The sequence below is a fragment of the Capricornis sumatraensis genome, chromosome 5 (assembly GCF_032405125.1).
Source record: "Capricornis sumatraensis isolate serow.1 chromosome 5, serow.2, whole genome shotgun sequence".
Taxonomy (NCBI): Eukaryota; Metazoa; Chordata; class Mammalia; order Artiodactyla; family Bovidae; genus Capricornis; species Capricornis sumatraensis.
The window spans coordinates 36,589,145-36,615,724 of NC_091073.1; the positions used below are offsets into that span (position 1 = coordinate 36,589,145).

The 26,580-nt window shown below is 41.8% G+C and overlaps 1 protein-coding gene across 1 annotated transcript; it reads left to right on the forward strand.

Annotated features, from left to right (window-relative positions):
* The first annotated feature begins 308 nt into the window (after positions 1-308).
* Positions 309-26,246, forward strand: GPNMB (glycoprotein nmb). The gene is made up of 11 exons (XM_068973113.1): positions 309-378; positions 5,728-5,880; positions 7,707-7,850; positions 9,386-9,550; positions 11,991-12,149; positions 12,483-12,794; positions 17,192-17,290; positions 18,065-18,167; positions 20,504-20,718; positions 24,557-24,650; positions 25,091-26,246. The coding sequence occupies exons 1-11, from the start codon at positions 309-311 to the stop codon at positions 25,242-25,244; spliced, it is 1,668 nt and encodes a 555-aa protein (XP_068829214.1). The 3' UTR covers positions 25,245-26,246.
* The last annotated feature ends 334 nt before the right edge of the window (positions 26,247-26,580 follow it).

Here is a 26,580-nt window from a genome sequence, read left to right on the forward strand (position 1 = left end):
ATAGCAAAGTAAATCCCTTTAACTAGAATATAGAATAACAACACTGAAATGGTGCGCATCTAAAAAGTGAATAAAGAGATGCCAAGGGTGAGTGAGTCAGAAGCACATGAGTAGAAGCGGTTGAACTCCGGAGACCAGATCAAGCAATGCTGCTTAATACCATCACATGATCCACCCCGAGGCTCAGTATTTAATTAAAATGAAGAGTGGAGCACAGCAAAAACCAGAAGAACACTGTTGTTCTTAGTGGATGAAGCCAGAGGAGTTACAAGTTAAACCTTGATTGCCTAGGTCTGTGAGAATTCAGCATGGAATGTCTCTACTGTTTCCTGGGATTTCTGCTTCTGGCTGCAAGATTGCCAATGGATGCTGCCAAAAGTGAGTAACTCTCCGTTTCTGTCTTTAACCCATTCTCTGGCTATTGGCTGAAGTGACGGGTTTGTCTGAGTCTGCAGCTGGCCTTTAGGAAGTGTTTATGCTCACTTGTTTCCTCTGGAAATGGTTGGGGATGTGGAGAGCACGGCAAAATGCATTCAGTTCCATTCTTTGCTCCAGGGTCTTGGGAAGTGAAAGATGCATGGCCCCTCTGTTGTGGAGGTTTCTTCTATCAAAATTGCTACCTGCTCTCTTAGAGGCATTGGGAGGGTGGGGGTGTGAAGGGCACAGTCTCTGGCTTGAGATCACAGCCACACTACCCACTAAAGTTTGTCTGATTTCCATCCACCGGCATAGGGCCACAGAGGAACTGAAGCCCAAGTCTGGAAACAAGCTTTCTAATAATTCCAATCCAGAAGCTGTTCCCAGTTCTGCTGAGGGAATTCCCTGGCAGGCCAGTGGTTAGGACTCCACACTTTCACTGCCAAAGGCCTGGGTTCAGTCCCTGGTCAGGGAACTAAGATCCCACAAGCTGCTCAGCCAAAAAAGAAAGAAAGAAAGAAAGAAAATCCTGCTGATTTTTCACAGACCTGCAGGAGTTTGCTGCTACTGTAGTGAGGTTACTGAGAAAAGAGCTGAAGCCCTGGGTCTCTTTCCTAGTTAGAGGCTGGGGACTTCTTAACAAAGGTGATGCCCAGACCAATGAGGAACTGGTTTAAAAAGAGGAGTTTGTGACTGGAATGGAAGCCAGAGTTGTGAACCAACAAGCTCACAGGTGGCCCACTTGTCCAGTCCAGGGGATGTGTGGCCCCAGCAGCCCCCGTCCTCCAGGCAGAGGTAGTGCAGAGTGGGAAAAGGGAGTGAGTTAGATATCACCCAGAAGGTCCACTCTGCTTCACTTTAGTAGGGTAACAACCTTCGCAGGGTGAAAGTCCTGATTTTGCCAGATAACTCCATGAGGGGGCAGGGGGAGGTATGTGTGGAGAAGGGGTCCAGCATGTGATCAGTTCGGTTTGGTTTAGTCGCTCAGTCGTGTCCAACTCTTTGCGACCCCATGAACTGCAGCACACCAGGCTTCCCTGTCCATCACCAACTCCCAAAGCCTGCTCAAACTCATGTGTATTGAGTTGGTGATGCCATCCAACCATCTTATCCTCTGTCATCCCTTTCTCCCACCTTCAATCTTTCCCAGCATCAGGGTCTTTTCCAATGAGTCAGTTTTTCGCATTAGGTGGCCAAAGTATTGGAGTTTCAGCTTCAGCATCAGTCCTTCCCATGAATATTCAGGACTGATTTCCTTTAGGATGGACTGGTTGGATCTCCTTGCAGTCCAAGGGACTCTCAAGAGTCTTCTCCAACACCACAGTTCAAAAGCATTAGTTCTTCGGTGCTCAACTTTCTTTATAGTTCAACTCTCACATCCATACATGACCACTGGAAAAACCATAACTTTGACTAGATGGACTTTTGCTGGCAAAGTAATGTCTCTGCTTTTGAATATGCTGTCTAGGTTGGTTATAGCTTTCCTTCCAAGGAGTAAGTGTCTTTCATGGCTGCAGTCACCATCTGCAGTGATTTTGGAGCCCCCAAAAATAAAGTCTGACACTGTTTCCACTGTTTCCCCATCTATTTCCCATGAAGTGATGGGACCGGATGCCCTGATCTTCGTTTTCTGAATGCTGAGTGTTAAGCATCACTCTCCTCTTCCACTTTCATCAAGAGGCTCTCTAGTTCCTCTTCGCTCTCTGCCATAAGGGTGGCTACACCGTGTATAGTGCTATGCTAACTGCTCCACTTGCATCGGTCGGGTAGGGCAGATGGTCCTGCCACTATTCCACGGGTGAGGAAACAGGAGCCCAGGTCTGGCTTTTCACCTGCTGGGCCCAGATCTAACATGGGAGGGTTCTGGATACAGGTGCACACATTCCTCTTGCTTCTCCCTGAGAGAGAGAAAAGCCCTGCAACGAAGTGCAATCCCGGCGGCTGCTGGGTGGAGGAGGAAGAGAGGGGGCCACTGCTGGCTCCCGAGCAGGCCTGCCGGTTCCCCAGGAGGCGGTGGGACTGATGGGGGGAGCTGGGGGCGGGGCGGGCGGTTCCAGGAGCCCTCAGCGGTGGTGGGGTCTTGGATAGCGGATAGAGCGAGAGGGGGAGAGCATCAGGAGGCCAGGGTTCTGCCGCCAGCGCTGAGGCCGGAAGCTGGCTGACCGCGCAACCCCGATTCACCCTCCCGCCCCCTAACTACCAAGCCGAAGGTCTGTAGTGAGCGCCCGGGAAAGGGCCTGCGACTTCAACCAGGGGACCCAGACGCAAGCGCTGTGTCGGCGCGGGCCGGGGTTTGGCACTTGTCCGGCCGGCCGCTGAGCCGCGTGGGGCCTCGCAACATCCCAGAGGGGCTATGCAGTCCCCTGTCCCAGGGGGGGGGGCGGGCCAGAGACAGTAAGGACGCACAGTGGGCTAGAGGAAGAAGGCTTTCGTGCAGACCAGACCGCAGTCCTTCCTGCCAGCCCTGGGTCTGGACCAGGAAAAGTGACTTAGCTCCTCTGACCTTTCCTTTCTTTGTTTGCGAAACTGTGTAATGGGATTCTTGTGAGATCAGCTACTTGAAATCATCCTTTTTTTATTGATGTGTGTGAAGACTTGTATCTTTTTTCTCTCTTACTGTAATTCCTTGTGCATAGACCTGTTGTCCTTATTTACCTCTTGGCTTCTCTGTTGCCTTGGGACATGGTAGTGATCAACAAGCATTTAATAACTGATCAGTTCCCAGAGAAGAAGGCTAACGTGCTTGGAGGAGGAATTGTCTCACCTCCATGTCCGCTCAGGACAGACTCCCCCAGAGCCCGCAGCTGGGGAATGGAGCGACAGAATTTACAGGTCAGCACCCCTTGCTCAGCTCAGCAGGCAGATCAGCCTGAGGTTGGGTGGCAGTTTGACAGGAGGCCCAACCCATTAGCATTGCAACGAAACCTGCTGTGCTCCGTTTCACCTCGCCTTAAGACGATGTAGCCTGGCCACAAAAAGTAAGGATGGGTAGAATTTCCTGGTATATCAGACACCAAGGTATTCCTTTCCATTTTCCAATCATAGCCCTGGTAAAAGGAGGAAGGAGAAGGTACTGACAACGTATTAATAGCTCACAAGCGGCACAGCTGCCGTGTGACAGAGCAGGGCCTCTGAAGGGGAGAGGGAACAGCCACATGGTGCTGGGTGTGTACCCCACATCTTTCCCCGCCCCACTATCTTTTCAAATCTTACCATTGGGCTTTTGTTGTTGCTTTTGTTCTATTTTTTAATTCTGTTTTTTTTTTTTTTAATTTTGAGGCTATTTTAGATTCACAGGCACTTTTAAGAATAATACAAAGAGACCCCCGTGTATATACCCTTTACCTGGTTTATCCCCAGGGTAACATCTTGCACAGCCATAGTACAATGTCGCAACAAGGGTACTGACATAGACATAGTCCAAACACCAAACAGTCCCATCACCACATACAAACCCACTTCCCTTTCTCACTCAACCCCACCTGCCAGCCCCTGGCAACCACTAATCCATTCTCCAATTTTATAATTTGGTCATTTCAAGATTGTTAGAGAAATGGTAACTTATAGTATGTAATGTGGGAGAACTGGTTCTTTTTACTCAGCATAATTTACTGAAGTTGTTGCATATATCAATAGTTTTTCTTTATCACTGAGTAGTATACCATACTATGTCATGTACCACAGTTTATCCATTTGCCCCACTGAAAGATTTTTTGGTTGTTCCAACTTGGGCTATTATGAATAAAGCTGCTATGAACATTAATTTACAGGTTTTTATGTGAACATAAGTTTCCATTTTTTCTGGGACAGATGCCCAAGAGTACAACTGCTTGGTTGCATAGTAATTGCATGTTTAGTTTTACAAGGAAACTGCCAAGCTGTTTTCCAGAATGGCTATACCATTTCTACCAGCAGTGTATGAGTGATTCCGTTTCTCTGCATCTGATGTCACTTTTAATTTTAGTCTTTCTGATAGCTATACAGTGACATCTCATTGTGGTTTTAATGTGCATTTACTCACTGGTAAATGATACTGAACATCTTTTCATGTGTTTACTTGCCATCTGTGCATTCTCATCTGTGAAATGTCTGTTCAGATCTTTTACCCTATTATTTGGGGGGTTTAATTTTTTTTTTTTTTGCAAAGTTATGTGACATGTAGGCTCTTGGTTCCTCCCAACCAGGGATCAAACCCACACCCCCTGCAGTGGAAGCATGGAGTCTTAACCACTTGACCATCAAAGAAGTCCAATTATTTGCCTTTTTTAAACATTGTGAATTGTGAAAATCCTTTATATGTTCCAGATAGTATTCCTTTGTTGGAAATGTGGCTTGCAAGTATTTTCTCCCTGTCTGTAATTTACCTCATTATCCTCTGCACATGATGTTGCAGAGCAGAATTTTTTAATTTTAATGAGATCTGGTTTATCAATTTCTCTATTATAGATTAAGATTTTGGTACTAAGTCTAAAAATTCTTTCTTACTTAGAGCCTGAAGATTCCTCCTAGGCTTTTTGCTTCTTTACAGCACTGTGTGTTGAAAAGCTATCTTTCCTCCGTTGGATTATTTTTGCAAAAGTCAACAGGGCATATCTGTGTGAATCTATCTTTGAGTTCTGCAGTCTGTTCTGTGGACCTATATGTTCATTCCTTGCCACTCTCCTTTTAAGTGTGTATCTCTCCTTGACTTTTGACATTTAAAATCAGAAGAAATCTGTGTTTGGATTATGCTTCTCACTCAGAATCTGAGAAATAGGAAGGCCTTGGAAGCGTGGGAAAAAACTGATCCTGGGAATCAAAAGTTACAAATCTTCATTTCCACTTGATTAAAGATGTATGTGAATGAATCATGTCACATAAATGAAGGGATTTGAACTAACTCATCTTAGCTCTTTCAATGTCGAACATTCTATCATTCTGTGACTCAAAATTCAACTGAATTTTCAGCTATGAACATTTATTAATAAACATAGATCCCCTTTGTTCCTCACTTTGTTCCTTTTTAGAGACAGATGCTGTCTCACAGTATCACAGGACATTTGGTTTTCTGTCTGATTTGAAGGCCCAGAGAAGAAACCCTGAAATCCCCCAGCCTGTTTCGTTGCAGCAGTTTCTGTGGCTCCCAGATCAATGTTCTTTCAGTGTTCATCTGCCTCCATTAAGAAGGGAATTACTTGCTGCTCCCTCCTCCTACCAGCAAGAAGGAAGAGAAGACAGAGGCTAGTGGCATCCTTCCAGTATGGTTTCTCTGAATACCTGCTAAATGAGAGATAAGTAGACAAAATAATTTTTTTTCAAATATTGTTATAGGTTTTCATGATGTGCTAAGCAACGAAAGACCTTCTGGTTATATGCGGGGGCACAACCAATTAAATGGATGGTCATCAGATGAAAATGACTGGAATGAAAAACTCTATCCAGTGTGGAAGAGGGGAGACTCGAGGTGGAAAAGCTCTTGGAAAGGTAAATCAAAAGACTTAAACAACTGTAATTTCTTCTTCTTCTCTTTTCTTTTAGTTTCAAGTGTATAATAGTGATTCAGTTTTTTAAATCGGAGTATCGTTGGTTTACAGTGTGTTAATTTCTGCTGTATAACAATGATTCAGATATATATGTATACATATAGTTATACACGGTCTTTTTTAAAAATATTCTTTTCCATTATGGTTAATCTCAAAATATTGAATATAGTTCCCCGTGCTATACAGTGGGACCTTGGTATGTATCCATTCTATGTGTGCTAGTTTGCTTCTGCTGACCTCAAACTCCCCTGCTTCTCCTCCCCTTTGGTGACCACAGGTTAGTTCTCGATGTCTGTGAGTCTGTTTCCATTTCACAGATAGGTTCATTTGCGTCATGTGTGATACTCCACAAATAGGTGATACCATATGATATTTGTATTTCTCTGTCTGACTTACTTCACTTAGTATGATGGTCTCTAGTTCCATCCATATTGTTGCAAACGGCATTATTCCGTTTCTTTTTATGGCTGAGTAGTATTCCATTGTGTATATGCGTCACATCTTTATCCATTCCTCTGTCGATGGGCATTTAGGTTGTCTCCATGTTTTGGCTATTGTGAATAGTGCTGCTGTGAACATAGAGATACATGTATCTTTTTGAATTATAATTTTTTTCTTGCTATTTGCCCAGGAGTGGGATTATTGGGTCCTGTGATAATTCTATTTTTAGTTTTTTTATGAACTTCCATAATGTTTTCCACAGTGGCTGCACCAATTTACATTCCTACTAACTGTGCAAGAGGATTTTTCTCCACATCCTCTCAAACATTTATTATTTGTAGACTTTTTGAACATGGCCATTCCGACTGGTGTAATGTGGCACCTCATTGTAGTTTTGATTTGCATTTCTCTAAACATCTTTTCATGTGCCTATTGGCCATCTGTATGTCTTCTTTGGAGAAATGTCTACTTAGGTTTTCAGCCCATTTTCCAATTGGGTTGTTTGTTTTTTGTTGTTGAGTTATATGAACTGTTTATATATTTTGGAAATTAATCTTCTGTTGGTCAAATCATTTGCAAATATTTTCTCCCATTCTGTTGACTGTTTTTTCATTTTATTTATGGTTTCCTTTGCTGTGTAAAAGCTTGTAAATTTGATTAGGTCCCATTTGCCAAACAACTGTACTTTCTTATTTCAGTTCATGCTGTAGATTGTGAACTCTATTCACGGAAACAACCATGAATGATAGTACACTAGTTATCAAGTGGGAGGCACCTGGGTTTGGCAATCTTCCCTTTATTGTCACAGTATCACTTTCTAAACTCCTCACTCTCCTCCACATACAGAGTTTAATCTCCTTAGAAATTTACATTTGGTACCTCTTGGAAGATTTTGGAAAGCAAGCAGGTTTAATGTGGGAATGGTCATCTTCAAAAGTTCTGAGATTCCAGAGCACTTTGACCGTCTCAAAAGCGTGATTTGTCAGAAAGTTATTATCTTTCCATTCATATCAAAAATGAATGACTCCTTCAGTCATTCACTTTGAAATTAAAAATTACAAACCTTTAATACTTGTTTCCTCAATCAAATTAAACAGATTTTTAATTATTTAAGTAATTGTTCTCTCTGTTGGTCTGACTTTCCAAGTTCATCTTCTGGAGTGTTGTACTTTGACAGCAAAAGCTGGAAATCCTGCAAATAATTTACTGTAAAGAGGCAGAAGGATCCTCTGGTCCTTATTTGTAGATTTAGCTTTCCTTTTTTTATTTATCAGTGAAAAGGAAAAGAGATGTTTGATCACTGAGCTCCTTGTTTCTATGTCCTAGGAGGCCGTGTGCAGGCAGTTCTGACCAGTGATTCCCCAGCACTGGTGGGCTCAACCATAACATTCGCAGTGAACCTGGTATTCCCCAGATGCCAAAAGGAAGATGCCAGTGGCAACATAGTTTATGAGAAGAACTGCAGAAATGGTAAGAAATGTTATTCACATCACAGGGATAGAATTCTGGCTTCTCAAAGAATAGCTTGATAGCTCTTTGTTGATCAGATCAGTTTCTGTTCACAGAAAAAACGTGGCTAGCACAAATGATAAAATGTATATATTTTGGTTTTGCTTTGCTCTTAATTAAAGCAAAGAGAAGCTCTTTGTTCAAGTTAAACAGCACGAATGATTACAGACACAAGGGGAATTACAAGGGGAATTATCTTGTTTAAAACTCAACAGCCTTAAAAACTCAAGTAAGTACTAAAATTCTTCAATCAGAAAGAAGACTAGTAAGGGCAGTGATGATCTGATTTTATTACTTAGAACTTCTATTAAACTGCCAGTGGTTTATTTCTTATTGATTCATCTTCCGATGAGGAAAACAATAAATTCTGTATAGAAAGAGTTTGATGATTTAAAAGTATTGTATTTAGTAGCCTGTAACTTTTTTTTTTTGCTTCCCCCCCCCCAAACAAGTTGATTTTTACTAATGTTTCAAATGACAATGCAGTTCTCTTTTACATGAAAGAGTCCACATAAAAAAAAACTTTTACATGGGAAGTTTTATAAAGTATCTCTTACCGTTAGAAGAAATGAGAGCTCTTGAAAGAAATGACTGATTCCAGGTGTAGGACAGGACACTAGCAGGTGAGCCAGGGACATCTTGTTGTGCCAGTAAACAGGAAGTAATGGGGATATGTCACAGGGACACAGAGGCAGCTTGAGGGGCCCCTACTGGCCATGTGTGGGACAATTTAAGAATAAAAAAAATAGTGGTATAGTAGACAGATAAAAGGCTCTTCATAAATGTCAGTGAACATTAAAAAAAGAGGATGAAAAGATTGTTCCAGATGAAAGTATATTGATCATGACTTGTTTAAAGTGGAAAATGTCATACATACAGAAAAGTAGGGAGCAAGTAGATCGAAATTCAGCAAGTTTAATGTTTTTTTTTTTTTTCTGTTTGCTTCCATCTATCTATATTTCTATTTATACATCTTTTTTCTGAATCGTTTGAAGAAGTGAAATAGCCATGTGTAGGATGTGACCCTTGATTGGACTGTGGTAGGGGTGGTAATGGTATGCTTATGAAGGAGAATGTCTTTATTCTTAGAAGTGTGCTGAAGTCTTTAGGAGAAGAAAGTCATGATGTCAAATGAGTTAGGGGGAAAAAGCTATAGATAGAGAGAGTGAATCAAAATAAAAAGATACAGCATCCCTCAGTTTGGTTTGAATATGCTAGTTATTTGGAGCCCCAATATGAAGATAAACATATTAAATGAAATCTCTGAACTTTTCTGAAAAATTGGTTTATATAAAACTCATTGAAATACAACATGTAGGCAGAAAAAGACCCAAGTCATAAAGGTACCATTAGATGAATTCTGAATATTAGGATGTTTGTTGTCCAACCGTATCTCAGCTAGTTATGAAAAAATATGAACATTTATTTAATTTAGTGGTGAACCTTGAGCATTCTGATCCAGATGACAATCATGGCGTGCCGCTTTCTCTGTTTAGACACTGGAGCATCTCCTGACCCGTATGTTTACAACTGGACAGCATGGACAGAGGACAGCGACTGGGGAAATGACACGAGTGAAGGCCACCACAACGTGTTCCCTGATGGGAAGCCTTTCCCTCACCCCTGGAAAAAGAACTTTGTCTACGTGTTCCACACACTTGGTTGGGCTATTACAATCCCCCCTAGTTTCTTCTTTACCTCTCCTTAAAGTTTTTAATTTTTTTTCTTTTCTCATTCTATTATTGAGAATTACAACACCTGGAGTTTAACAATTACTCTTTTACCTTTCCTTCAGTGAGGGATAAAAATAAAATCTTGGTTAGCCTTGCCGTTTCTCTAGGATATCAAATAGTTAAAAGGAGAAAAAGACAGGTTTGCCTTTCTTTAAGAAAAAACAAAAACAAAAACTACTCAATTTGTTTCTGTCTAAAACAGTAATATGAAAAATGATATTTGAATGGCATATGGATGGTCATTTGTTGATTTATTCTTTAATTTCTTATGTTTTAAAAAGAATTTTAAAGAATTAGACTTGTACTCTTAGTAGAAATTTTGGAAAATGCAGAAAAGCGCAAATGAAAAACCAGTCAGCATAATTCATACCAGAGATTATCATTGTTAACATGATGATGCTTTTGCTACTAGTATTTCTTTCTTTTTTCTAGTATTTAAGATCATAACATATACACACTTTGGTCAAAATTATGAGCATTGACTAAAATTCTTATGCAACTTGTAGGATCTTAGTTCCCCAACAAGGGATCAAACCCAGGTCCTGACAGTAAAAGTATTGAGTCCTAATCACTCAGGAGACCACCAGGGAATTCTCTAAAATTCTTTATATACAGTATTTTAATGACTGTATAATATTCTATCATATAAAAGTAAAATAATCTAAATACTCTTCTTCTTTGACATAGCCTATCTTCTTTTTTTTTTAACCACAAGTAGAATCCATTTTGCTTTATTATTAGTGATTATTTTTTTTAGGAGGACCAAATTTAGGTTGTTATTAACAAAGTTGCTAAATTCTTAGTTAAAAATCTTAGGTTCCATCTGGTTCTGAGCAGTTCAAATCTGCTAGCCATCACACAAACTCCAAATTTCGGAATGTTTTGTCAGTCTTAATGAATTTCAGAGAGCTTTTCTTTCTTCAATTATTTACAAATCAAAGCAACATATTAATAATACACTCCAGCTGAACAAAGTACAAAATACATAACAAATGCTATGCTCGTTGATTTAAAGCACATTTTTTTAGGGCCTTGTGGCCCTGAGACTGTGGCCCTGTCAGGTAACTCTCCAGGTGGCATTTCTTTGACCTGAAATGACATTTATCATGTGCATGGAGTCACATGAGCTCACTAACACTTCAGATTCTGTTTAGCCTAGTTAACATCCGTTAACTTAGCTAGTTAAGATGTCTTTATAATGTCTTTATAATCAGCCTTTAGTCCAGAAATTGCTGTTTTCATAACAAGATTGTTTTGAATTTCCTTTTTATGCTGAAGTCTCAGAGTTAACTGATATTTTCTCTCAGCTAAGCACTGCCACTGTGGTCTACCTCTGGGTGCCAGAACTAGCATTTCCTCACGTATCACTAATTCCAAGAGACATGTCTTCCCCCTATAATCTCTAACAGAACTGCCCCTGCATTTCAAGGTAAAGGGGGATCCTGAACCTTTACTGACACCTTTTTTTTTTTGGCCATACCTTGCGGCATGTGGGATCTTAGTTCTCTGACCAGGGATCAAACCCATGCCCCCTACAGCAGAAGCACAGAGTCTTAACCCTTGGACTGCCTGGGGAAGCACCCTCTTTCCTGACACCTTTGATCATGTGATGAACATGGTCTTTAAACATCCCCATCTTACAAGTTTCCATCTTCTAATGCCTTTTGTTCCAATGACACATCTATGACAGGCACCTCAAAAAGATTAGAAAAATCTTTGAGCCCTAAAGGAGAGAAAATTACTGTCACTAGCTAGTCAGTGGTGGTCAGATTTAGGTTACAGTTGGAGAAAGAGAAAAGACTCAGGGGCCCTAGAAATGTCAACGAAACTACTTCATTCCTTTTCATACCCACCATACCTGTTTCTTTTTCATCATGGCATTTTCATATACAAATATTATTAGAAGGTGGACGAATCTAGTTCCCTAAAATAAAAAAAGTTGCTTAGCAATATATCTGAACTAGTAATATTATTATAAAAATAAGGTAGATTTTTGGATATATTTTTTAACTCCCTTGGACACTTCACTGTTACATTAAATGTATTTTCTGTGGGAAGCACATGTATTTCAAGTGCCAGGTCACTTACTTATAGTATTTGTCAACTTAACATCATTATCCCACTTAAACAGCTCTTTTCATTTTAGTCAACTATATACAACTACATTTATTTATTTGTGGGTTTTATAAGGTTTTATATAAAAATAAGCACTGTCTTCCTTTCTGAAGGAACCAAGACTGCATCCCCACCCTGCTGTTCTTTTCTGAAAACAATCTGTAAATGGTAGTTGTTAGTCTTTAAGGAACATCAACTTTCTATAATGATCATATGATGTAGCCAATAACTAAACATTTCTATCTTCTCAAAGGTCAATATTTCCAGAAGTTGGGACGGTGTTCAGTGACAGTTTCCATCAACACAGCCAATGTGAGTCTTGGCCCTCAAATCATGGAAGTAACTGTCTATAGAAGACACCGATGGACATATGTTCCCATCGCACAAGTGAAAGATGTGTATGTAGTAACAGGTGAGTGATATGAGCTCTGAATTAACTGAGGACGAGGCGCTGAGTTCTGGTGATGTTAGTGGGGTTGAAAAAGAATATTTGAAAATCAAATATTCTGGGTTAAGTTACACTTCATCTGGACTCCTTCTCAACCTCATATATTTAATAACATATTCCATCTGTGTTTTCTAAAGTAAACCGAGAAAACTCTAGAAAACTTGCATTAGAAAAGGGGAAACGATGCTGAATTATCCCTCATTTTAATTTCCAAACTAAAGGCACTATTGAAGTCACCCACTTAAAATCAAGCAATCATGCCCTCTTTCTTTCTTCTTTTTTGGATGTACATTTTAGATCAGATTCCTGTATTTGTAACTATGTCCCAGAAGAATAATCGAAATTCATCTGATGAAACCTTCCTCAGGGGCCTCCCCATTACGTTCAGTGTCCTGATTCACGATCCCAGTCACTTCCTCAATGAGTCTGCCATTTACTACAAGTGGAACTTCGGGGATAATACTGGTCTGTTTGTTTCCAACAATCACACTTTGAATCACACCTATGTGCTCAATGGAACCTTCAGCCTCAACCTCACTGTGCAAGCTGAAGTGCCTGGACCTTGTCCTTTGCCTTCACCCAGACCTCCAAAAACCACCCCTTCTTTGGGTAAGTGTTTTCCAGGTTAATTTTTGTTGGCAGGCCTCCTTAACAGCTAGCAAAAAATTGATGTGGTTTGTATAATTAGATCCTTAGTTAAAGAGATTATGTAAAGACTCTGCAGTGATTCCATTTTCTGCCTGTTGATTTCCTTTAGTTACTTATCACGGTGTTTAGTTGTTAGAATGCGGAAGAAAGGAGAATATGCTGAAAGTCACTTGGCGGCTTGTATACAGTTCTTCGACCTTCCTAATTCTCACAGTTCCTTGTTACGTATGCAGGTGCTTTCCCCCTTCCAGTCCTTCACATTTCTGGTTGCCTCCCAGTTTTTCTAGTTAAGAGGAGACACATTATCCCCTCATAAACATTCAGGCCATGCCATTGTCCTTTCTCCCCTTCCACATTCCCTCCCCTACTTCCATTCTCCTCCCCACCCTGCCCACATCCACTCCATGTCCTGTGAAAACTCAACCATGCTTAGAAGTAGTTTACAAAGGGCTCAAAAAAGAATGAACCTTGAGAATATTTCTTGGCTGGCAGACTGGAGAGATTCCAGACACTAAAATTATTCTAGAAAAAATAGTTAATTAAATCCCAACTTATAATAATACAAGGGGACATTCAAGACGTTCTTGAGCATTTACTTTGAGAAGCATCAGCTTTCATCTAATTCCGCACCCTACCCCATGCCATCACCATCCTTCCCCACTCAGCCGTGAATACATCTTCCATCCAGGCATCCCAGGGATGGCAGTAGACTGACATCCTCTCACTGGACACAAGAGGGTGCCATCGCCAAGTACACACAGAACACTCCATGGTGAGGTCCAGACTTGCAGTTGGCTTTTTTTTAACCCAAACCTGTTAGATATAAATAATAAACTGTTGTTAATAAATAAGTGTGTTGTTAAGAAAAACTTATTAAGTCAAGCATAGCTAATGCCAGACACTGTAAGTTGTTACTGATTTTGCTCGTTTTTTGAAATACTTTTAATTATTAAATGAATGCATGTTCATGTTCCTTAGTAAAAATTCAAATTCAGAAATTTCAAATAAAAGTGAAAGCTCCTCATTCTCTCCTCCCAAGAGTTAAACCCTGTTAAGAGTTGGGTTTTTTTTTTTTAATAAATTTATTTATTTCATTTTTGGCTGTGCTGGGTCTTCGCTGCTGTGCAAGGGCTCTCTCTTGCTGTGTGTGCAGGCTCCTCGTTGCGGTGCCTCTTGTTGCAGAGCACGGGCCTTAGGGTGCAGGCTTCAGTATTTGTGGTGTACAGGTTTAGTGGCTGCACAGGATGTGGGATCTTCCCAGACCAGGGATTGAACCCGGGTCTCCTGCATTGGCAGGCGGATTCTTAACCACTGGGTCACCAAGGAAGCCCTGTTTCTTTCCAGATCTTTTCTGTGCCATTACAAACATATTCCTTAAATACAAATAGGATTTGTGGTTTTAATTTTTAGGTAGATGGGTTCACACAATATATATTGCTTCACAATTTGCCTCTTTTCATTTAACAAACATCACAGACATCTTTCCATTATCAGTACATGTAAGTGTAATTCACATTATTCAATGACTTATTTAACCATTCTCTTACTGATGGACACTTCAGTTCATTCTAATTCGTATTATAAATATAACTGCCTTGAACAACTCTAAACATATAGCTTTGTTTTGGTATTTCTGGAGAAGAGTCAGTTTATTTATCTACAAGAATTGATGGTCTTCCTACAAATAAGGACGCCAAGTGTAAAATTCAAAATAAATTACAGATGCTTGCTTTGTCTGTCTAGAAATTCCTGAATGGTAAAGGTCTTAATGTTAGGTCATTTAATGTTAGTCTATTTTGAATTGCATTTTTATAAAGCAAGATTATTTTTCTTAGAACATATTTATGTCATAACATATGCAAAAGATATTTTAAGTTAATGAAAGAGTATTTTAAATGTGTAATTATTTTCTATAGGTTAAACGATAAGATAGAAGGTAGCAACCTTATGAATTCATTACATTATATAGTGAAAGAAAGCTGCTTGACTTCATCTAAAGGTGTTAGATCAACCATAATCAATCCCAAATGCCGTAAAACAACTGTGAGACTTGGAGGGACAGAAATATGTAATGGGACCCAAGGTGATGATAGGAGTCAGCCCATGACTTGAGAAAGTGGTTAGAGTGCTTGTCCTCTGGGGGAGAGAGCATTTTTAGCTACACAGACCATATTAACAGACTGGGGTTGTTGAGCAATGGATTACTATTTGACCAAAAATTATGTTGTCTCTGCTTTGGTAAGGGGCTTCCAAATAAGTACAGCTATTACATAAAAACCAAATACAACCACAGGAGTGAGACACAAGCAAAGTCGAAGTGATGATTCAGGGGGATAATTACATTATAGGATAGACAGGTATGCACTAGCTTTAAGCCACAGAATTCTCTTCCCTTAGCTAACAGTGCCACTGATCATTTTTCAGACTTTTGTGCACAGATCTAAAAAGAAAAACCTTTCCAAGACTGATGCTAATCAGTGTTAAAATATATATATGATATATGTATTTATGCATGGCCTCCCTGACGGCTCAGTAATAAAGAAACTGCCCGCCAATGCAGGAGACTTAAGAAATGTGGGTTCAGTCCCTGGGCCAGGAAGGTTCGGTCATGGCAACCCACTCCAGTATTCTTGCCTGGAGAATCCATGGACAGAGGAGCCTGATGGGCTACAGTCCATGGGGTCACAGAGTCCATCACGACTGAAGTGACTTTGTATGTGTGTGTGTATAATGTGTATATATATGTCATGTTGTATATATAGATCATGTTATATATATATCATATATATATATCATCTATGTATGTGTGTATGTGTGTGTGTATATGTGTGTGTGTTTATATATATATAATCTCCTTGCAGTCCAGGGGACTCTCAGGAGTACCACCACAATTCAAAAGCATCCATTCTTTGGCACTCAGCCTTCTTTATGGTCCAAACTATAAAGGAGTTTTCTAGGGAAGAGGCAGCCATCCCTAATACCCTTCACAAACATATCTTTTGCTTTGGAGCTCATCCATTAAATCTCAGAATACAATGAATGAGATTACCCTGCAACTTCCAAACAACCACCTTGAGACTCAGGGAATATAGCCAACTCTGCCACAGCCTGCCCTGCTGATAAACCACACCTACATCTGAATCTGACATGGTGTCAGAACCTTTCTGGGTTTTACCCAAACAGCATTTCCCAAAGTGTCTGCCAGAGAGCACTCATTTCCAGAGTTGCTCTGAGAGCTGCTCTGCAAAGTTCCCTCTGAGCATAGGAGCATCACAGGCACACTTGTTCCCCACTAGAGGCTCTGAGGCCCTGGAGAAATCTCCCAGTTGGCTCCATCCTTACATACTCCTGTGTTAAAGCTGCAGCTCTTATGAAGCTTTGATTTCCCCCAAACTGTGTCCATTTTCATGTCTTTGAAAACATAAGAGACATAATGTTGTATTTTCAATATTATATTTTCTTTCCAGTCTTTTTATCTTGCTGATGGAACACCAACACCTCATTTAGAGCCTTTTAAATTGTAACTAATAGAGCATTAAATTCTTTGCTCTAATCACATTCAAAGGGCTATTTTTCAAAAGTATCTTGTAGTCCCTTCTTTCCTTCCTCACACCTCTGCCCATCACAGTAACTGTAAGACTTCGAGAATAGAAACCTAGGATTCATGAGACATCCAAATGGGGAAAGAATTGCCCTTTTCCATGTTGTTCGCTTCTTAACATTTAAAATTATGTGTCATATATGCTATAACACATGTATATCTAAATAAGTACATATATAAGAGCATATTGGGACAAGGAAATGAATATTTATTAACTACTTCCTATGTGACAGACATGAAAAGCAAGTTTTATATGTCTTATCTATTTAAGTTTAATAGTTTAACCCTGGTAGGTCAATAAATATTGTTCCTGTTTTACAGATGGGCAAATTGAGGCAAGGAGAAGTTAAATGATATGCCCATGGTCTCAAAGAGCTGAAAGCAAGGGGCCTAGAATTTGAGCCCAGAATACGTTCTTCCAAAATTACAATATAATTTTATCTATTGTAGCCTGCTTTATTTCATGATTATTATGTTACACATTTTAAAATGGCTTCCACCTTTCATTTGCTATTTATATTTGAACAAAACATGGGACTGTGTTTGCTTACATAATTTAACAATTTTATAATATAGCTCTCACATCTCATGAATTGTTACGCATTTAGTTCAAATTTCTGAAGCAATTTAATAGTATAGAATTCTTGATGTTTTTCTAAAGAGCAAGTAAACAGACGTTTAGATCTTCAGTTATATCATGGTCATCTTTTGCATTCTCAGCAACTAATCTAAAAATCTTTCTATTTAAACCCTCTAGTAACTGCTGGTGACAATACCCTGGAGCTGAGGGAGATTCCTGATGAAAGCTGCCATATTACCAGATATGGCTACTTTAAAGCCACCATCACAATTGTAGGTAAGACCGTGGGGGAAAGATGTTAGAATCCACCTTGGGCAACCCACTCCCTTCCCTGACTCCAGGGAGGGGTGGGGTTGGGAAGCGAGGACACCCGCTCAAGATGCTACCACACATGCACAAAAAAGACGCCACAGCTTCTAGATTTCCACCTGCCTTTCCAGCCTTCCTTAGATGTCCCTCTAAGGGGTGAAACGAGGTCCTCAGTGGAAACGAACTCTCAGTGAGGCCCACTTAGCGAGGAGCCTCCGGGGGGCCTGGACCTCCTCACCCTGTGCTGCTCAGAAATCTGAACGAATGTGGCCTGAAGGAAGGCCAGCTGCAAGTTCCCACAGCTCCTGCTTTCCTCTTCTGGGTGATTTCACAAAGTCAGACCTCCTGTGTGTAAGAAAGGGGGATGAACAGAACAGCCACGCAGGGCTGTGCGCGTGGGGCACTGCTCACAGGTGTTGGGTGGGGCTACAACTCAAGCTGTATGCCCTGGGGCTGAGCCCCTCAGCAGGAGACACAGTGGATGGGCCTCCCTTCCTCCAGGGTCATCTGCCTCCTGACGTATACACAGGCTCCAGGAATAAAGGTCAAGCTTGGACTGAAGAACAGTTCAGTTTGACTTTGAAAACACTGCCTGGACATGTATCCAAACTCTGGGATAGCTTCCCAGGTCTGGCATGGTGAAAGGCTGTGTTCATTTTGTTTGGCCTTCTGATTTGTTAAGAAGTGGTTTGGTTTGCAGTGTATTTTGATGTGTTTTTCTACGGGGCATTGTTCCTTTAGAGGGCATTCTAGAGGTTAACATCATTCAAGTGACAGACGTCCTGATGCCTGGGCCACAGCCTGACGACTCCCTGGTGGATTTCGTTGTGACCTGCCAAGGGAGGTGAGTACAGTCTCCGAGGAAGGAAGGGGCCAAGTGAGAACCCCAGGCTGAACAATGGCCTTCACACACCTCCCACTTGTTAGGTTGATTTGGATTCTGTGTGCCCAGTTGCTCACTCAGTTCTGACTCTTTGCGACCCCATGGACTATAATTTGTCAGGCTCCTCTGTCCGTGGGATTCTCCAGGCAAGAATACTGGAGTGGGTTGCCAATTCCTCCTCCAGGAGATCTTGCCAACCCAGGGATCAAACCCAAGTCTCTTAGATCCCCTGCATTGGCAGGCAGGCTCTTTACCACTAGTGCCATCTGGGAAGCCCCAGATTTGGATTCTAGTTGCTCACCAAGCCAGAACGAGGAAGGGCCCTCCCAAGTGCTCTCAAATGTGCACTTGCTTTGCTAGAGTTGAGCGAGGCTCATCACCTTTAACTGCTGAATAATTACGGATTGGACACTTACTGTGTCCTTAACATTTTACTTCTGTTTGCACGTCAAATCCTCACACAATCATACAAGTCTTCTCATTTTACAGATTGGGCCATCAGATACACAGCGATTATAGTACCTGTCCAGATGGTGGGTACCCGGCAGAGCAAGGTTTGCAGGCTCAGAATCTCTGAAGTTCCCTGAGGCTCCTCTGGAGTCTGGGGAGCCAGTGTGAAAGGGCTGTGTCCTTGTGCTGATGAATAGCAATGCCTGATTACCCTGTCCATCTTTAAAACTTATAAAACTCTTTCTACTGTATTACATAATTTGACTTCCTGTGGTTTTGTTACAACTATAAACAATAGGGACTTCCTTGGTGGCTCAATGGTAAAGAATCTGCCTGCAGTGCAGGAGACGTGGATTTGATCCCTGGCTTAGGAGGATTCCCCTGGAGGAGGAAGTGACAACCCACTCTAGTATTCTTGCCTGGGAAATCCCTTGGACAGAAAAGCCTGGCGGGCTACAGTCCATTGGCTCACAAAGAGTCAGTTGCGACTGAGCATGCACATATATAGATAATAGACTAAATAAAAAGTAATTAATATATAAATACTATATCAATTAACCCATTAACTATTTAAATAATTCAAATATAATAAATGAATCAAGGAATTAAAATGTATGTGTATATGATATATATGGGTTTCCCTCATAGCTCAGTCGGTAAAGAGGTTAAGAAGCTGCCTGCAATGCAGGAGACCTGGGTTCAATCCCTGGGTCAGGAAGATCCCCTGGAGAAGGAAATGGCAACCCACTCCAGTATTCTTGCCTGGAGAATCCCATGGACAGAGGAGCCTGGCAGGTCGCAAGAGCTGGACATGACTTAACGACTATATGTATGTATCTATGTGATGTATAGATTAGAGAATGAGCTGGTATAGAAAGGAGGCCACGCTTGATCCAAAGGGAGAGCTCCAGGGAATTCTCTGGTGGTCTAGTAGTTAGGACCCTGTTTCCACTGCAAGAGGCATGGGCTCATCCCTGGTCAGTGAACTAAGATCTGGCAAGCTGAGTGGTGTAGTGCAAAATAAGAAAGGAATAGCTCCGAAGCTCTCTGAGTGGGGGAGAAAATGGGAGGACAGAAGGAGAGAACATCCTGACTGGAGAGGCAAAGGTGCTGCCAGAGGCCAGGGGTGAAGAGAGCATGAACTCATCTAAGTCCCTGAGCCTGTATCAGCCTAGCTTCAGAGCCTGGTGTCTCCATTCAGGCAGTCTACTCAGACGTGAAACAGAGGCTAAGACAGTAATGCGTGGGAGCTGAATGGTTACAGGGACAGCTGTCAAATATCCTTTATGCAAATCCCAGCTCCGCCTCTAACTGCTTCTGTGACCTGAGGCCAGCGAGCTCTCCTCCCAGAACTGGTTTGCACCTGCTGCATTAGGCTACTATTACTTGCCTCGTCAGGGTGTCGAGAGGAAGAGACAAGGCCGTGTCACTTCTCTGAAACTCAGAGCCTTGCACACAGCAGGTGCTGCGCGAACAGCTCTGGCTGCTGCTGCTACTGTAGTCAGATGTCTGCACAGGCCACCTCAGCCTAACACCTAAGCCACCTGCATCTTTGAGTCTCTAGGGAGCCAAAGAGGAGAGGCAAGTTCCCAGCAGGCCCTTGCCTTGGGGGAAATAATTTCCTCCTCCTTCAGTCCTAGGGCCTCACCTTCCTGAGCATATAGGGGAAACTGGCTCACACACATCCAGGCTTGTTTAAGAGTAAATTGCATGTGACAACTTCACATCATATACTTTGAGTAAGACTAAGGTGGGATTCAGTTTCACAGAAGTGTAATTATGTTTTCCTATTAAACTGAGGTCATACTCCCCTCTCTCTCCCTCTGGGTGTCGTTCACACCCCCCAGCATCCCCACAGAGGTCTGCACCGTCATCTCTGACCCCAGCTGCCAGATCACCCAGAACCCAGTCTGCGACCCTGTGCCCATGGAGCTGGGAGACGCGTGCTTGCTGACGGTGAGGAGAGCCTTCAGTGGGTCTGGGACATACTGTCTGAACCTCACTCTGGGTGATGATGCAAGTCTGGCCCTCACGAGCACCCTCGTCTCTATCACCAGCAGAGGTAAGTTTTGTTTTATGGTTGTACAAACATTTCATGTTGCAGATAAAGCATGGGTCTGATACTAAAGCTATTCAACACTTCACTCTCAATGTTTAGCTTTATTTCAGTGTGAAATTCATTGAACTGTCATTAATGTGGATTTGAGAAATGATATTACAATACAATAGCAAATCTACTTGGGGAAGGGATAAGAGAGAGAGAACGTATGAAATAATGGCCAAAGGAAAGCCTTGAAAATGTTTTGTTCATTTACTTATGGCTGTGCTGGGTCTTCGTTGCTGAGCGGGCTGCTCTCTAGTTGCGGTGAGTGGGGGCTGCTCTCTAGTTCCGATGTGAAGGCTACTCACTGCAATGACTGACTTCAGTTCTGTGGAGTGCAGGCTCTAGGCAGTCGGGCTTCAGTAGTTGTGGAGCATGGGCTTAGTTGCTCTGCATCATGTGGAACCTTCCCAGGCCAGGGATCAAACCCGTGTCCCCTAAATTGGCAGGAGGATTCTCAACCACCAGGACCACAAGGGAAGTCCAAGAAAAGCCTTTTGATGAAAAAAATCAGCTATGACCGTGGACAAGTAATAATGGGATATGGTCACTGAATGCTTGGGTAGGTTTGTATTTCAAAGGGAAAGTGTAAAGCCGAACATCAAAAAAATAACAATGTTCTCCAATTAAACTATAACAAAAGGGAGACATGAAGCCAAGAGGAGAAATGAGAAACCAGGTGGACTCATGGCTCCCTTCTAAGTTACCATGGACCCTTCTTTTCTTTCCCAAAGACTACCAAGCATTATACTGAGATGGAAACAAACCAGATTACCCAAGTCCTTAAATGTTCAGCAGACAGACTACTCCTTGTCCCCTTAACCTCAGAGGGGTAAAGTGTTGACAAAGTGGATGAAGGAATTTCACTGAGAAATTCCCGTTCACTGGTGGCTGTTTATTTTCCCTAACCCCTAGGGACTTTACCTGGTGACCCTAACTGAATTTCACATGTAACTGGCTATGTTGTAAAATAATCCTTTACTTTGTAAAAGAAGTGCTTCATGGTGGAACGGAAGGGACAGGTAAAATTGTGCCACATTACAGCATGTGTTTTGCTCTTAAATTATTTATTTATGTATTTGGCTCAGCTGAGTCTTAGTTGTGGCACAGGAGCTTTAATCTCTGTGGCAGTATGTGGGACTTTAGCTGCAGCATGCCATTCTTCACCTGAGGCATGTGGGATCTAGTTCCCTGACCAGGGATCAAACCCAGGTCCCTGCATTGGGAGCATGGAGTCTTAGCTACTGGACCACTCGAGGAGTTCCCACTTTGCTCCTTAATTTGAGTATTGTCGAATGACTAACTCACAAATAATTCTTTTGGTCTATCTTTTAAAGTGAAATGTACTTAAATATATATTTACTCATTAACAGTATAAAAGGCAGCTTTAACCTCATTGAAAGAAAAGCATAAGTAATAATGCATATAATTATTTGCTTGAGTGTTTATTGTTGGTAAGAGCCAAGGTGTACATTAAAAAAAAAAAAGAATGCAAATCCTTGAAGGCAGGATACGTGGGGCTTGGGGTGCAGGACTGGGGAGCAGGTCAAAAAGAGGTAGCCAGAGCCTCTGTATCCTACTGAATGTGGATCTCCTAGGCCGTCACTTTAGGGAGCTGCTGGGGTCATTCTTCTTGTGCTGCCGCAGCTGCTTTTAAAACCGCCTTTTAGAGTCCTAACCTAGTCCATGAAGCTTCCTCAGTTCTGGCAAATCACCATTCTCTTACCTGGATTAGATGCTTGGATATTTGCTTTCCTTTAATACTTATTGTAGCTAGCGATAACTTTAGGTGTGACCTGAACTGTTTTTTTTTTTTTTTTTTTTTGGCTGCACCGGGTCTTAGTTGTGGCACGCAGGACCTTTCGTTGTGGCAAGTGGGATCTAGTTCCCTGACCAGGGATCGAATTGGGGTCCCCTGCATTGGGAGCAGGAAGTCTTAGCCACTGTACCAGCAGGGACGTCCCTGAGCCGTTCTGTGCATTTCTTTACGGCTGTGCTGGGCCCTGGTTACCGCGTGCACGCACTATTTATTTACGGCTGCGCTGGGCCCTGGTTACCGCGTGCACGCACTATTTATTTACGGCTGCGCTGGGCCCTGGTTACCGCGTGCACGCGCTATTTATTTACGGCTGCGCTGGGCCCTGGTTACCGCGTGCACGCGCTATTTATTTACGGCTGCGCTGGGCCCTGGTTACCGCGTGCACGCGCTTTCTCTAGTTGAGGCCCGTGGCGCGCAGTCTTTGCTGCGGTACTCAGGCTTCTCACTGCAGCCGCCTCTTTTGTTGCAGGGCACAGGCTCTAGAGCGTGGGCTCAGTACTTGTGGGGCATGGGCTTGGTTGTTCTGTGGCACGTGGGATCTTCCTGGACCAAAGATCGAACCCGTGTCCCCTGCATTGGCAGGTGGATTCTTAACCACTGGACCACCAAGAAAGTCCCTCCCTGAGCCATTTTTAAAATCCAAAAAAAGGAAGGAAAGAGAGCTTTTAATTCAATGGAGATTGTAGACTGATGACTTGGGTTTCAGAGTCAGAATTTAAAAAGTTGATCATTGTTTGAAGCCAAGCCCATAGACTTTTAGCTGAAATGACTTAATCATTGGTTCACCGAATGTTCATGAATCACCCGGGATATTTTCAACAAATATTCATCAGGTATCCACTCCATGCGCAGCACAGCTCCAGGCACCGCACAGACAGTTCTAGATAGAGTGGGAACAAGGTAAGGAAGATCCCCGCTTTAGTGAGCAGCAACAGGGAATAAACATTGTGAAGTCAATGAAACAGGCATGGAGAGTGACAAGCATGGAAGAGAGGACACAGAGGTGGACTCTCTAGATTGGGAGGTCAGGAAAGTGCCGCCAACTTGGTGGCACCCGCTTGGCAAGGGGCCTCCTTTGAACTGAGACCTGCATTTCAGGAATGAACAGCCCATCTAGATCTTTATGCGCCACTGATAGGGTTTGGCTTTATTCTGTGTGCAAGGGGAACTGCTGGCAGGGCTGAAGTGTGATCTGATTAGTGCTTTTAGATGATCATTCGGACGGCTGAGTGATGCCAGGGTTATTGGAAGGTATCAGTGCAAGTGAGCAGATGATGAAGATGTCTTCACAAGCGAGAGGGCTGGTGGCTGGAACTGTGATGGTGGCGGAGAAGACAGAGGGAAAAGAGACCAACTTTGCTTATACTTTGGTGGCAGAGACAAGACTAGTTGATTTGCTGGGTTCTGGGAGAACAAAGAAGACATAATCCAAAGAAGTAATTGTGATACAGTGTGGTGGAGGCAAAGGAAGGGTGACAAGGAGAGACACGACAAAGGCAGGCATGACCCAGTGCCCTCATGCATGTCTGGAAGGCATTGCAAAGGGTTAGATGCTGGTGAGAGCTGGGGGATGGGCATTCCCAGCAGAGGGCATAGAAATCTGAAAGAGCGTGGGGACGATGGATCTTTATCCCAGCTGGAAGGTAGGCAGTGGAAGATGAGGCCAGAGAAGTGGGCAGAAAGTTCATGAAGCCCTTTGCTGCATGGGCGTGGCTGGGTTAACTCAGACCAGAGCAGGTGTCTTCAGGACATGACATCTTCTAAGCCCTTAACACAGTGTTCCAGACATGCTAACTCATTCTCTAAATGGAAGATAAGCTTCCCTGAAGACTATGTATTATGTAAAGGGAAAGATTACTGAAAGCTCAGAGGAGCCGTATATCTTCTGTTTGCTCCCTTCCTCATTGATTTAATTACATTACAAGCAGCATGTCCTCTAGGTAGAAACTGTCACTAATATGACCCTGCTTCTGTTTTAAGACCCAGCTTCCCTTTTAAGAATGGCAAATGGTATCCTGGTCTCCTTTGGCTGCTTGGCCATACTCGTCACTGTGATCGCCTTTTTGATGTACAAGTAAGTTGCTGGTTCTAACACTTTAAATCACTAGAGTATATTGTCAAAAATAAATGGCATATTTCTGCACAAGTGGGCTGTTTTCCCTTTTCTGCTTTGAAACATTTTGTGTGTGGGAAGAAAATCTTCTACTGAATGATGAATAGCAAACTAGCCTATTAATTTTGCTGTGGTTTTTTTTAATCCCTAAAAATGCTACCAAATGTCAATAACTTTACCAAATTGTCAGTTTAATGCTTAACATATAATCTCAAGTTATAGTAAGCAGGCACATTTCTTGCATAAAGAAGAGAAAATGTATTCTCATAAGACAACACTGTCTTAAAAGCCATAAGTTAAATGGAATGAACGATTCTGCACTTGACTTGTGAAAGATTTGTAGAAAGCAACCTTTTCCAGCTGGAGATCTTTTTTTAATCTGTCCAACACATTGCTTTCAGAAAACACAAGAAATACAAACCAATAGAAAACAGCCCTGGGATCGTGATCAGAGGCAAAGGCCTGAATGTTCTCCTCAGTCATGCAAAGACCCTGTTCTTCCCTGGAAACCAGGAAAAAGATCCGCTGCTCAAGAACCAACCAGGAATTCTTTGAATCTTCAGCCTTACTTCTGACCAGCAGCTCATCCTCAGCACCATTTATGTCAGCTTGCTAGAGTGGATGATGATAACTTTCTAAAAAGATTAATGTAAAATATAGATTGTGTGAGGGAGGTCCAATTTTTTAAAATTTGTATAGGTTAAATGACATTTTAGGGACATGGCTGAGGTTGCATGTAGTTTAATTCTTCTCCATGTTATATAACTGATAAAGCCAATTAATAGAACTTCCTTTCATGATGATTTATGTTTCACTTGCAATGTCTTAGGTAATCAGTAGGATAGATATGCTGTATTCAGAGTAGCAGGAGAAGGTACTATTCATTAGAGTCTGACCTAAGTTAACTGGAAAGAGAGGCTGGACATGTTCTAGCTTTCCATATAACCGTATACATAAAACCAGTGAATTCCTATTCTGAAGGTCATGATCCAAGCTCCCTGAATCCTGTGTCAATGAACATGCATGAGCTCCCAACAGAACACTAACAGGTCAGCTTTTAGTAAGCTGTGCATGCTTGCTATACTGAAAAAAAAGAAAGACTAGGCTAATAAATGTGTGAATATTATCATGACTGCCTGCCCAGTCCAAATGTGTAAAGGATCAGTACTCATTCATTCATTTTTCCTGTGGACATTTATGTGGCACTTTCTGTATACCAGGCGTGTTGCCAGGCACATGGCCTCATACTTGTGTTGACAGTCTTGTGGACATACCTGAATTTCTGTAGACTCTGGCACTCATAGTTGAAATGATGTGTTATGATTTCCCAAAGAAGGAAGTCTTTCTGGTTTCCCTACCCATTTCTCTATTCAAATGAGAAACGTGATCAGTAAGGATTTTACTTTCATTTGTAACTGAAACTACCCTGTGTCAGTCATGACATTCTTTTTTCTTTCCTGAGAAATAAAGTATGAGAAGAGACCAGATCTTGGAATTATTTTTCTAATTTTTGTTTGCCTTTCAATTTTCCTGTATACTTTTAACACATAAAAAGTTGTTTAACTTTGTCCCACAGAATGCTGATAATTTCTGAGTATTTTATGTTTTTAAGTATATGATACAATATATGAAATTTTGATGAATTATGTATATATATAATTACACTAGTCTAAAAGAAGATTTTCTACAAGCAGTTGTTCTGAGTCTCTGTTTGAATAGTCAGTATTATAATAAAACTAAATGTGAGAGGATAGTTCTAGGTCATAGATCAGCAATCATTTTCTGTAAAGGGCCAAGTAGTAACTATTTTAGGCTTCATGGGCCATATGGTGTCTGTTGTAACTACTCAACTCCAATGCTGTAGCAGAAATGCCATCATATACATAAATGA

Bases quoted from the DNA above. Each gene is read 5' to 3' on its own strand.
- GPNMB (XM_068973113.1), top strand. From the start codon at position 309: ATGGAATGTCTCTACTGTTTCCTGGGATTTCTGCTTCTGGCTGCAAGA. The intron at 9,551-11,990 runs GTTGGGCTATTA...ATCTTCTCAAAG, and splicing joins CTACGTGTTCCACACACTTG to GTCAATATTTCCAGAAGTTG. The intron at 17,291-18,064 runs GTAAGACCGTGG...TTGTTCCTTTAG, and splicing joins AGCCACCATCACAATTGTAG to AGGGCATTCTAGAGGTTAAC.